Consider the following 14,269-nt stretch of genomic DNA (forward strand, 5'->3'; position numbering starts at 1 on the left):
ATCTTTTAATCTTCAATTTCCCTTTTTTATCCTTTCTTCTTCTTCCATATTCTGATTTTTCATATTTAAAATTATTTCAAGTCTCTCTCTCTCTCTCTCTCACACAATCACTCACTCACACTCATTCACACTCACTCACTCACTCAATCTCTCACTCATTCACTCAATCTCTCACTCACTCACTCAATCTCTCACTCACTCACTCAATCTCTCACTCACTCAATAACTCACTCACTCATTCAATAACTCACTCACTCATTCAATAACTCACTCACTCACTCACTCACTCATTCATTCACTCACACTCTCTCTTTCTGTCAAACATGTGTGGAGGGATTTAAAATTAACTTCCTAAGCTTTCCCTTTGACGAGGCCCGGCGGCGATGTTAATTAAATACATGGAATTAAGGCGACAGTCAAAAAATATAGAGAGAGAAGCAATTTTTCATATCAAAGTGAAAAAAATATTAGGTGCGAGAACCGAAACAGGAATAGAGTGAAAATATGACGAGTATGGTTTTATTTCATATATTATTTTCTGTTGAAATCTTATGTTATTCGCTGTGTCATTTTATAGTAGTGTGTGTTTAGGGCAGTTATTACGAAAGAAGAAAAATATAATAAAGTCGATGGAATTCTTTATTAGTCTTCCCTTTTACTTTCTCTGCATGGTTTAGGATTTCGTTCATGTTAAAGTGTTATATATTGTGTCACCTCAAGTGTATGTTTAGCGATGTTATTACGAAAGGAAAATTAATGTGTTCATTATTTATTAATTATTTCTTTAATGAGCTTCAGTTTTTTTATAGCGCCGTTTCTATAAAAGTCTCGTCATGTTTTATGCTCTGTCATCTGATGTGTGTGTTTAGCGCCGTTTATTTATTTATTTATTTTTTTTTTTTTTTTACATCTCTGCCTATAGCGCCGGCAGGCTTTCTTCAGGGGCCTGGTGGTCGGCCCAAGCCCGTTATGGCGCAGGCAATTTTTTTATAGTGGCGCCAGTTATGCTTGGCTCATGCTGACAACCGGAACTCATTTTTTATTCACTGGGCGATTTCTTCTAGAGTCTAGGTTGATGGGTGGTCTTCAGGACAGCATATGGGTAGTCTTAGGCCACTCGGCGGTGACTGTAAAATCCCAGGTGGTAGCGTGGGGATTCGAATCGACGTTGTCCATGGCGTGATGAATGGCGTGCCCGCACGATAACAACTCAGCCACCGCCTACCCGTTATTACCAAAGGATGAGTGAGTCAGTGTGGAAAATGGCATTACTTTTTCTTTTGGGGCTTTCTTCAAATATTACATTATATTTTACGGTCTGCAAAATTTCTGGTATTCACAGCGCAATTTATAGAGCTAGTTCAGCACTCTTACAACGCAGGACAAAATACAATACAAGAAAAATCGTATATTTCTTTTCCCTCTTCTAAAACTATCACTTTCATAGTTTGCAATCTTTTTTTTTATGCTTCACTACACAGTTTAGAGTGTTAGTTCAGTTACAGCTCATGACAAATGTTAACATAGAAAAAAATACGTCTTTTCCCCCATATTTATACATTACATTATATTCTATGGTCGTTAAAATGTATGTCATTCACTACGTAATTCAGGATCAGTTTCGTATTCTTACAACGCAGAAGAAAGGGCTGTGTTAAAAAGACTATATACCTCCCTTGTCTTCCCTCAATCATCCATCATGGTTATTCGTAATACATGTTGTCAACCAGAATCTAGAGTGTAATTTTAGCGTTTTTATTACTAGGACCATAAATCAGTGTTTCTAATATTACTACTTCTGTTTCTCTTCTCTTACAAAGACTTCATAATATCTTGTGCTCTAAGAAATTGCACGTTATTCATTAGGTAATCGCGTGGCTGCATTACTGTAACAAGGAAGCATAACGGACAGCATTACAAAATTCTCACTTCGTTTAATCTTCCCCTCAGCTCACCACTTATTTCCTGCACCATGTAATCAAAAATGAAAGTTTCTCATTTTTATCATCAAAACAGACGTAAGGATAAAATTATTACTTCTTTCATTTCCCTTCAACGACAATGCTGTACCATATTCCGGAAATGAATATATCTTACACACAACGCAATTCAAGCTGTCAGTTTAGTATTGTTCAAACGAAAGAAAATCCATCATTGTTGCCAAAAATAAAACTTCTCTTTCTCTTTACAAAGAATCGATATCATTCACAACACAATATAAAGATTAAGTTGAGGAGGAGGAGGAAGAAGAAGAAGAAGAAGAAGAAGAAGAAGAAGAAGAAGAAGAAGAAGAAGAAGAAGAAGAAGAAGAAGAAGAAGAAGAAGAAGAAGAAGAAGAAGAAGAAGAAGAAAAAAAGAAAAAAAAGAACAAGAACAAGAACAAGAAGAACAAGAACAAGAACAAGAAAGGAGGAAGAGAAAGACTAATACGAAGAGGAAGAGCTGAAGGAAAAGGAAGAAGAAAAGGAGGAAAAACGAAGCAGAAACAGGAAGAAGAGGAAGATATGCAATGAATGAAAAAAAAAAGACTGAAGTGGACTCATACAAAATGCGAAGTGGAAGAAGAAGAGGAACTAAGGACCAAAACAAAACAAAATATAAATACGTTCCACCAAGATAATCCACTTCGACAATTTGCTTTCTTCTCTCGCAAGATTACATTATATTTTTTTTTTATCCTCAAAGACCATCCCATTTAATTCTCCATCTTCTTCAGAGGGAAAACAAAAGGACACACGAGACAAGTCATTCCTCCGACGTTGTTAAGAGATAAAAGGGATGAGAAGGAGAGAGCTATTCTTGGGTTACGTTCCTCTTCATCTGTGCTAGTCATGAGGTTTTGCGTATGTGTGTGTGTGTGTGTGTGTGTGTGTGTGTGTGCTAATCCTTTACAGCTAGAAATGTGAAGTGCGTCAATAATAAGAGAAATAATACACACAAAACATAAATAAACATGAAAGTGCAAAGAAAACTACGTAATCTAGAGAAAAAATGAGTCTCGTGCTGAAAAGGAGAGAGGAAGGAGAAAATACACACACACACACACACACACACACACACACACACACACACACACACACACACACACACGCATGCCTGGAGTAAGAAAAAAAATACATCCAGACACACACACAACACACACAAGAAGAAAAAGAAAAAAGAAAAAGAAAACAGAAGCAAACACGTAGACGCAAACACAAATAAAAAATGATAAAAGAAGAAAGACAAAAAAAACAGAATAAATAAAACAAGCAGACACACACACACACACACACACACACACACACACACACACACACACACACACACACACACACAAGAAGAAAAAGATAAAAGAAAAAGAAAACAGGGAAAAATACAGAGAAGCAGACATAAAAACAAACAAAAACAAAAATGGTAAAAGAAAAAAGAAAAACAAAAAAACAAGACAACCAGACACATACAGACAAACAAAAAAGCACCTCTCCCTCCCCCTTCCTCCCCCCTCCCCCCATCTCACACCCACACACACAAACACACACACGCGCAAAACAAAACTTTCAAAAAAGAAATCCAGCAATAAAATGGAAGATAAAAATTAAGCGCCTTATTACGATGCAAATTTCCTTTCTTCGTATAAAAATTACGTTGAATGAAGCGACTTATTAGTGTGAGAGTTGGTTATTAACTGGTGGATGGAGGGGTAGGGGAGAGGGGGTAGGGGGGGAGGGCCGAGGAGGGGAGGAAGAGGGGTTGAGGTCGGGGGGTAGAGGTAAGGAGGAGGGGTGAGGAGGGGGGAGACTGCTGTAGGGAGAAGGGGCAAGGAGGGGAGGGAGAGGACGAGGGGAGAAGAAGGGGTTGAGGTCAGGGGGAGCAATGAGGAGGAGGAGAGGAGACTGCTATAGGGAGGAAAGGGAGGAGGGGAGGGAGAGGAGGGGTAGAGGTAAGAGGGAGTGGTGAGGAGGAGGAGGAGGGGAGAGACTGCTGCGGGGAGAAAGGGAGAGGAGGGGAGGGAGAGGAGGGGCAGGGGCAGGGGGTGAAGAGAAGGGGTGTGAGAGGGTGAGGGAGCTGTTTATTAGGTTTGGTTTATGTATGCAAAGGCTGAGGTGTAAGGGGGATGACGGGGGAGAGGAGGGGGGGGTAGAAGGGAGGAGAGAGGAGGAGGAGGAGGAGGAGGAGGAGGAGACATGGAAACATGGAAACGCAGGCAACAGAAAGCCTATTGGCTCATTACGAGGTTGCCCTTTGCTTTGAGGATTTAATCTGCTCGACAGCCTGGGGCCTGGGGAGCAGATGAAAGCACCTCGACATTGAGGAGCAGATGAAAGCACCTCGATATTGAGGAGCAGATGAAAGCAACTCAATATTCAGTTTACTCCCGACGCAGCGAAGTGACGGTCGATTCTATATTTGAAGGAGTTGATAGTATTCGTATTTACTACTTCTGAAGGAAGATTGTTCCAGTGACGGATGACTCGGTTTGAAAAGAAACTCCTTCCGATGTCTGTGTTACATCGACTAGACTGAATGGGTAAACCGTTATTTCTAGTTCTTAGGTTGGTTTGCAATTCAAAGAAATTGGAGTAATCGACGTTATTGAATTTTTTCAGATACTTGAAGACTTGAATCATATCTCCTCGTAGGCGTCTTTTCTCTAATGTAAAGAGATTGAGTCGCTTGAGTCGTTCCTCGTATGGTTGAGCCCTTAAGGTTGGTATCATTTTCGTGGCGCGTCGTTGAATCCTTTCCAGTAAATCAATGTCCTTTCTGTAATTAGGAGACCAGAACTGTACTGCATACTCGAGGTGCGGTCTTACCATGGAATTATACAAGGATAGCATCACGTCTGGCGTTTTACACTCGAAGTTCCTCGCTATGAACCCGAGCATAGTGTTGGCTTTGTTGTATGCTTTTTTACAGTGATTCGCGTGTTTCAGGTCACTGCTGATAGTGACTCCAAGGTCACTGCTGATAGTGACTCCATGAGGAAAGGTTGAGAGGTGAGAGAAGGGAGAGGGCGAGAAGGAGAGTAGTGGAGAGGGATAAATGAGAAGTAGGAGGAGGAGATGAGTGGGAGAAGAATTGATTTTGAGGAAGAGAGAGAGAAGATAGGGTAGAAGGGAGGAGAGAGGAGGAGTAGGAGTTGAGAAGTGAGAGAAGGGAGAAGGCTGGAAGAAGAGAAGTGGAGAGGGATAAAAGAGAAGTAGGAGAAGGAGATGAGAGTGATAAAAGTTGATTTTGAGAGAAGAGAGAGAGAAGGAGATAGAGATAGGTAGATAGAGACAGAAGTGGAGAAGCTGAGAGGAGGAGAAGGGAGAGGGCGATAAGGGAGAGGGTGAGAAGAGAGAGGGATAAATGAGAAGTGGGAGAAGGAGATGAGAGGGAGAAGAGGTGATTTTGAAGAAGAGAAAGAAGATAGAAATAACCTTCTTCTTCCAACTCCTCCTTTCTTTCTCTAATTTTCATCCTTTCTTCTCTTCTCAATTCCCCCTTATTTTTTCTTCTTCTTCTACTTCTTCTTCCTACCATCCTTCAGCCTCAGAGATAGGTGGATAGAGACAGAGAAACAAAAAAGAAAGATAATGAGAAGGAAGTGAAGATAGATGATGATGACGAGGAGGAGGAGAAGGAGCAAGAAAAACAACAAAGAACAACAGCAAAAGGATGAGGACGAAGGAGAAAGAGCAGAATCAGAACAAGAATAAAACACTGAAAAAAAATAAAATAAAAATATGAAAAAACATTGTAAAGAAAAACTAATGTAAATGGAGTGGAAGGATGAAGTGGAAGCGTGTGAAGTGTGATGTGGAGGAAGGATGGAAGAGGATGAAGAGGGAGAAAGGGGTGGAGAAAGAAATATGAAGTGATTAAGTATGTGGAGGGGAAGAAAGTGTCTGGAGAGAGAGAGAGAGAGAGAGAGAGAGAGAGAGAGAGAGAGAGAGAGAGAGAGAGAGAGAGAGAGAGAGAGAGAGAGTGGGAGGAGGATAAGGATGAAGAAAATGTGGAAGGAAAAACGTGTGTGCAAAGATAGTGGAGAGAGAGAGAGAGAGAGAGAGAGAGAGAGAGAGAGAGAGAGAGAGAGAGAGAGAGAGAGAGAGAGAGAGAGAGAGAGAGAGAGAGAGAGAGAAGAAAGAAAAAGAAAAAAAAGAAAAAGATAAAGAAAGAAAATAAGAAAAAAAGAAAAAGAAAGGAAGAAAGAAAAAACGTAGAAAAAAAACAGAAATGCGAAAATAGATGATGATAATAATGATGATGATGATGATGATGATAGTGAAGCGAATAACGATGATGCATAAACGGCGCTACAGTGAAATACAGCACATAGATAACAGCGATTCGGAGAGAGAGAGAGAGAGAGAGAGAGAGAGAGAGAGAGAGAGAGAGAGAGAGAGAGAGAGAGAGAGGAGGTAAAGACTAACACATTACAACAACACATTAACTTCATCCCAGCTTGACTAACTACCTAATCTCACCTTACCGTCCCTCAACACATCCGCTCCCTCTACGTGCCATTAATCTCCACCCACTTAACAGCATTTCAAAAGGGTGTAAAATATAACAGACATTTCTTTAGCATTACGTCTATTTCATCCTGACTGCCTCGCTCGCCTCCCCTCGCTATTCACGCACATCCACTAACTTAATTTCCTTTATTGCCATTCGTATAAAAAGCAATCACCCTTATGCTCCCTCTCACATGCCGATACGCGCCTTTATTTCATACCTTTCCCTCACCCTCGTCCCTTGTTCCCTATGCCTAAGCTCCACCACTAGATATGCATTTTAATCCTATTCATGTTTGTTCTTTCCCTTCCTCACCTGTCAGTCCATTCTTCCTCACTCCAAAATATCGCGGCATGTTTTCTGTACCTAACTCCATCACAGGGTTATTTTTTTACCATACGTCTTTCCTCAGCAAACTCATATATGCTTCCTTTCTAATGAGACTTCTTATCTATCTGTCGTGTGTGTGGAGACCCTCGACTTAACCTAACCTAACCTAACCTTTCGAAAACAGTCGATTTAGTATTTGCGTACTCAGTAAATTCATATATATTTCGTCAGTTAGGAGACATATTATCCTACAGAGAGAGAGAGAGAGAGAGAGAGAGAGAGAGAGAGAGAGAGAGAGAGAGAGAGAGAGAATGAAAGAGAGAGAGAGATGGGAAGTGTGATGGGAAGGGAAGGTCTCATATGTGTTAATTCATACGAGCAGCAGATAGTCATCATAGTTAATCTATACGGCCCATCACACCCACTTTACCAAATAACCAACGGCGTGACTTACGAGGCTGGCGTGAAGTTGAGCTACATACTCACCCCAACGACGCGGTTACCCACTGGGCCTCAGACAAAATTGGGTCGTATTACTAATGATTTCGGTGTCCAAGTTCACATATTTGGCAAGGCTTTCGTATGAGTTTTGGGCATTTCCAGGGGTAGTTCTATGACCCTGGTGGTAGTTTGGCCCTTCTTCTGTACCGTGAACCTAAAGAAACACTCATTAGAAGCCGATTGATCCCCTCTTTGACCTTTAGAAATAGATATTGTGAGGAGCGAAAGTGTCTCTAATTGGGTCGTATTACTAAAGATTTCGGTGCCCAAGTTCACATATTTGGCAAGGCTTTCGTAGGGGTTTGGGGCATTTCCAGGAGTAGTTTTGTGACCCTGGTGGTAGTTTGGCCCTTCTTCTGTACCGTGAACCTGAAGAAACACTCATTAGAACCCGATTGATCCCCTCTTCGACCTTTAGAAATACTGATGTGAGAAGCGAAAGCGTCTTAAAATACCAACTACTCACCAAGCCTTCTTCCACACTCCGAACGCGCCATGAGTGACCAAGTTTGTGATATCGAGGATGAAGAGGAAGAGAGGATCATTTCACATAATAACAACGATTTCTCTAACAACCGCGGGACTAAATGGCTCGAAAAATAGACCCAGACACTCACCACGCCTTCATCTTTCCTCGTCACGGCCCGGGGTTGGTGGGTGGTGAGTGATGACGCGGATGATCTAACATGAAATAGAGATCAAAACTCGTGATTTCTCTAACAACCGCGGGATTCAATGACTCAAAAGATAGACTCAGACACTCACCACGCCTTCATCTATCCTTGTGGCGGCCCGGAGATGGCGAGCGGTTAAAGATGACGCAGATAATACGCGATGAATGTCACAAGATACAGCGACACACGTGGGAGACACAGCCGCGCGCGCTCTCTTGATCCTGCCTGCTCCCTGTCTCCCCCCTCCCCCTTGCTATCCTCCCCTCCCCCCTCCCCCGCCACACGCGACGCCTAGCCTCCACCTGATTAGTCAAGAGCGGTCACGTGGTGGTCACTGATCCGCTGGAGTGAGTCGAACAAAGAATAAAGTACGGTAATAGTCTTGATCACGTACGACTGACTTCCATTACATCAAAGCTCACGCCTTCTTGTACATACTTAGGCGTTGTTACGTATGTTTGAAGTGCGTTATGACGATGATTTAGTGCGTTAGTGTGTCTGCGCTGCGTCAGTACGAGGGTCGAGGCTTCAGAGGTTCGGTACGCAGCCTGACCCGCCTCAGTGCTGCCTCTCTGGCGGTGATCGGAGCAAACCAAAACGCCCGCAAATTTTAAAAAGACAATGTTGCCGCTCGGTGTCGCTTTTCTTCATAGCAACGAGTGATAGGGACGCCATGACGGGCCTGATTTGTATATACTGGAGAACTATAACAAACCTGTATGCTGTGAGGAAGGTTTACCCCATACCTGCTGCAGCGAAGTGTGTGCGTGTGTGTGCGTATGTGTGTGTGTGTGTGTGACGCGCAGAACAGCTTAAAGTACCTACTCCTCAGGCCTCACACGTCATGGCAGCCGCGCGAGAATGTGAGGAAATAATCTGTTCCCCGGCGGTCTAAGTATCAGGGCTGGAGCAATTAGCCGCGTGTACCCAGGTGGAGAGCGTGTGCCTCTGTTATGGGAAGCTCTGCCTCTGTAAGCATCGACGCCTCGGGAAAGACTCGCGTACCTGGAGCAAAGGCACTCGGCAACTACCTAACTACCCCTAGGCGGAGGAGAGAGTGGGAGAGAGACCTTAGGGGGAGGAGGAGGAATAAGAAGAAGGAGGAGGAAGGAAATAAAAAAGAGGATAATAGGGAAGAATGTGGGGAAGGAAGAGGAAGAGAATGAAGAAAAAAGAAAAAGAAAGAGAAAAGAAGAAAACGGAAATGAAGGAGAAAAAGAAAAGAGGAAAAAATGAATAACAATAAAGTTAAGTAAAAAAAACGTTAAATGAAGAAATACACATGAGAGAGAGAGAGAGAGAGAGAGAGAGAGAGAGAGAGAGAGAGAGAGAGAGAGAGAGAGAGAGAGAGAGAGAGAGAGAGAGAGAGAGAGAGAGAGAGAGAGAGACCTTATCTTCTCCCCTGATTCCTTCCCCTTATCCTTATCTTATATTCCCACCCCTGTATCTACTTCCCTTTCCCTCCTGCTCTCTTCTCTTACCCTATCTTTCCTCTTATTATTCCTTCCCCTTATCCCGCTATTCCCATACATATATTAGTTTATTGAGAGAGAGAGAGAGAGAGAGAGAGAGAGAGAGAGAGAGAGAGAGAGAGAGAGAGAGAGAGAGAGAGAGAGAGAGAGAGAGAGAGAGAGAGAGAGAGAGAGAATTATTCCTTGTTAAGAGTTCAGGTTTTATTCTTTTCTTTCTTATTTAACCAGTTCTTACCTTTAAACTATCTTACCTTAGTACCCACAATAACCTCTCTCTCTCTCTCTCTCTCTCTCACCTTTAGTCTACCCATTACCTCGCCCCATAATCCCCAGCTTAGTCCCCCTCACCTTTAGCGCGCCTGTTTGCACTCCATCCCATAAGGTTTCCGCGGCGTCTCGTAAAACCTCGCCCGAAGAAACCGCCCAATCACACCTTTATCTCACCTGCCGCTGCTCCCTCCTACCAGTGCCTTCTTCTGCCACACACACACACACACACACACACACACACTCTCACCAAACGCTTCCCAAACCCTCGAATCACCTTGTTCTTCAGCCTAAAACCTCCCTCTTACACACACACACACACACACACACACACACACACACACACACACACACACACACACACACACACACACACACACACACACACACGCACACACACTTCCCACACCCTTTACCTTACCTGGAAATGCCCTAATGCCCCCTTAGAGCTCCTCCTCCTCCCACCTGTTGTTATATACGATGACGGTTTCTGGGAGTTGGGGTTTGTTGAATCCGAAAAGTTTTTAACTTTATACTGTTAGGATAAGGTAGACGAGACAGTCTTCTAAGCCAGTGCTGTGTAAACTTTTTCGCCTATCGTACCCTTTATTACCTTCTCCTACTGCTACGTACCCACCATGGCTGATTAAACTCAATTATATTATATGATATTTATATTGTATTATATTTAGATACACGTACATTACGCATCCTTTAAAATTCCTAGGTACCCGTCCCTCCCTCTCTCTTTTCCTTCATAGAACATAGGGAGTTTCTATTGTGTGTGTGTGTGTGTGTGTGTGTGTGTGTGTGTGTGTGTGTGTGTGTTCATCGTCTTTTCACGTACACTTTTGATCTATGCTGCGTACCCACAGGCGTACGCGGACCACAGTTTCGACAATGGTGTTCTAAGGGATGTAATCTTAAACACTCCACGGCTTACACACCCACGTTTGATAAGCCTTTCCTAGAGGTTGTGTGTGTTTCCTTTGGTTGTTTTGTGAGCATAGTGTGACAAAGGCCATATTCTCAGACATTTCAAGGCTTACACACACCTACGTTTGATAAAGCTTTGGTTGAGGTTGTGTCAGTGTTTGCATGTGGTTTTATGAGCCGAGGGATAGTTTGACAATGATTCTGCACCATGAATGTGAGAATAGACTTATAAAGCTCGACTAATCATTTTTGTGGACTTTGGAAATTATTGGGTTTTTTTTTACAACAAAGGAGACAGCTCAAGGGCACAAAAAGGAAACAATAGTAAAAAAAAGCCCGCTACTCGCTGCTCCTAAAAAAGAATCAAAAGAGGTGGCCGAAAGAGAGGTCAATTTCGGGAGGTGCCAGCCGAAAGGGTCTGAAAAAAGCCGACCTAAGAGGAGACCAAAAAAATATGAACAGAAAACGTGATACGCTTCCCTACACTAAAGAATACAGAGGAAGAAGAAGGGCGATAACCTAATTCAGCTTCAGAGGTGTTTTGATTCTTCCCACTTTCCTTCTTTGCTAACATTATCTTTTTTACGTTACTCCGGGCCGGGCATCGCATTACGTAACTCTTTCGTTATAGCCCTATCATGCCCCTGAACGCTGACCATTACCACTTCCCAAAACTCTACCGATACATTTTTCCTCGAATATTCACACACACACGCACACTTCCCTCATATCAGTTTCTTCATACTAACTACTAACGCGTTATACACTCTTTACCGAAACTACAATAACGATTTTTTACACGAACTTCCACACACACGCATACACGCTGTCCCTCTCCCTTACCTGCCTGCCCCTTCCCTGTACCTTCCCTTGACTTACTTCGCCCCCACACTAATACCTCCCCTTTCTCCCCCCCACAACACCCCTACACTAACGCCCATCACTTTCCCCCACCACAGTTACCACACACACTAACACCTCTCCCTTTTCCCCTTCCTTAATAATTCCCCCACACTAATACCTCCCCTTTCCCCCCCCTCCACAATACCCCCCCACACTAACGCCCCTTACTTTCTCCCTTCACAGTCACCACACACACTAACACCTCTCCCTTCTCCCCTTCCATAACAATTCCCCCCAGCTAACACCCCTCTTTTCTCTCCTCCCCCACACTCCCCCCCCCCATTAATACCCCCCTTCTCTCTCCCCCCACAGTTCCCCCGCAGCGAGTGGCCATTCTGAGCGAGGCGGGCCTGGAGGTGAGCGGCGTGATCGGCCCCTACCCGGTGAAGGAGAACCTCAAGCTCACCTGCCAGGCATCCGGAGGTGAGAGAGAGAGAGAGAGAGAGAGAGAGAGAGAGAGAGAGAGAGAGAGAGAGAGAGAGAGAGAGAGAGAGAGAGAGAGAGAGAGAGAGAGAGAGAGAGAGAGAGAGAGAATAAATAAATAGATGACAATAGCTAAGCCTTAGAGTATGAGAATAGCATGAAAATAAAAATAAGAACAAGGTAATAAGGATAAATGTAGGACTAAGAATAACAAAAGACTAAGATAAAGGGAAACACAACAAACTAACAAACTAAATAGAAAACAAAATAACTAACAATGATAACAAACATCAACAAATAACAAAACTAACCCTCCTCTTCACTCACTCCCTTCCCCACACAAACCCTTTCCTACCACCCTAGCAACAACAAAAAATAACAATAACAACAATACGTAACCCTTTCCTACCACCCTAACAATAACAAAAAATAACAATAACAAAAAGATAACAATAACAGCAGTACATAACCCTTTCCTACAGCCCAAACCTAACAATAACAAAAAATAACAATAACAACAATACATAACACTTTCCTACCACCTTAACTTAATAATAACAAACAATAACAATAACAAAAAAAATGACAATAACAACAATAAAAATACGAATAACCTCTTTTTATCCCTCCCCTTCCTAATCCCCCACCCCATCCAGGTCGCCCGCCGCCGCAGGTCACGTGGTGGCATGAAGGCTCCCTCATCGACGACCTGATAGAGAACTCGACGGCCCAGGTGACGCGAAACACCCTCACGCTGCCCAACCTGAGCCGCCAGCACCTGTTCCGCGTCATCACCTGCAGCGCCGCGAATTCCAACCTGACGCGGCCCCTCAACACCTCCGTCACCCTGGACATGAGCTGTGAGTATTGGGGAAAGGGGGAAGGGTTGGCAGGTTGTCGTACTCAGCCGCTTATAATTCCCGACTTCCTGCCCCAAAAACTGTCTTCTGGGCCCTAATAACGAGATTCATTTATGATTATTGTTAAAAGAGTTAGATCCTCATGTCTCTTGGCGATAGTTAGGCGTCAGAAACCGGTAAATACTATGCTCTGACTACGAATGGGTATGTAATGCAGTGACGGGGTAAGAAGAGGGGTTGAAGAGGGAACATAGAGAGTTTGAATATGTGAGTAAGGGGACGGAGGAATGGGGAAGGGAAGGGGATGAGTAAATGGGGGTTGAGAGGGTAAGTAAGAGGATTGAAGGGGGAACATAGAGAGTTTGAATGTGTGAGTAAGGGGAGGGAAGAATGGGTAAGGGAAGGGGATGAGGAAAAAGGGGAGGGTTGAAAGGGTAAGTAAGAGGGGTGAATGGGTAAAAGGGGGGGATGAGGGAGTAAGAAAGGGGAGAGGGTGAGGGTGTTGAAAGGGGGTGAAGGGGCCAGAAAAAGGGGTGAAGGGGGTAAGAAAGGGAAAGAAAAGGGGTTGATAGGGAGTGAAAGGGTCAGAAAAAGGGGTGAAGGGGTTAAGAAATGGGTAAAAAAAAAAAGGGGTTGATAGGGGTAAGTGTGGTTAAGGGGGTTGAAGGGGGTACGTAATGGGTGGGGAAGGGGTAAGAAAGGGGAGTGAGGGGGGTAGGAAAAGGGGATTAGAGGGAGGGAGGTGAAATGGAGTGCGGCTACGCTAGGCTGAAACTAAGATGTGAATATAGAGGAATTAGGAGGAGGATGGAAAGGAGGGGGGGGAAGGGATATTTAAAAAGGTGTGAGAGACTATGCACTAATATCAGGCTGAGAATGAGCTGGGAATGTGAGAGGGAAAAGGATGAAGAGAAGGATGAGGGGGGAAAGAGGATAGGTAGTTGTGAGGCAAAGTGAGGCTGGCAGAAGAGGAGTTGTGGGTGGGTGTGAGGGGAGAGGAAGAAGAAAGAAGAGACGAATGTTTGAAGAGGAAAGGGAACAGACGATGGGTAGGTAAGATATCTGTTAGTGTGTGTGAGAGAAGAGGAAGGAGGAAGGAGAGACGATGTTTGAAGAGGAAAGGGAACAGATAATGGGTAGGTAAAGAGGACTGTCAGTGTGTGAGAGGAGAGGAAGGAGGAAGCAGAGACGAATATATGAAGAGGAAAGTAGGGAAGTGGATAGGTACTGGAGAGGTAAAAGTGAGGAGGATAGTAGAGAAAGTAAAGACAGTAGAGCTTGTTAGGAGAGTACGCAGAGAGGGATGCTGGGTACACGATGGATAGGTGTATGAGAGAGAGAGAGAGAGAGAGAGAGAGAGAGAGAGAGAGAGAGAGAGAGAGAGAGAGAGAGAGAGAGAGAGAGAGAGAGAGAGAGAGAG

General features: G+C 43.7%; 1 protein-coding gene across 1 annotated transcript in view; it reads left to right on the plus strand.

The window, feature by feature from the left end:
- LOC127005742 (neural cell adhesion molecule 2-like) overlaps positions 1–14,269 on the plus strand; it is a 178,878-nt gene that overhangs the window by 103,020 nt on the left and 61,589 nt on the right. The window contains exons 4-5 of the mRNA XM_050874854.1: positions 11,879–11,989; positions 12,646–12,849. Coding sequence (XP_050730811.1) covers positions 11,879–11,989; positions 12,646–12,849 — 315 coding nt within the window. The remainder of the gene's footprint in view (positions 1–11,878; positions 11,990–12,645; positions 12,850–14,269) is intronic.

This window comes from Eriocheir sinensis, chromosome 30 (assembly GCF_024679095.1).
Source record: "Eriocheir sinensis breed Jianghai 21 chromosome 30, ASM2467909v1, whole genome shotgun sequence".
Taxonomy (NCBI): Eukaryota; Metazoa; Arthropoda; class Malacostraca; order Decapoda; family Varunidae; genus Eriocheir; species Eriocheir sinensis.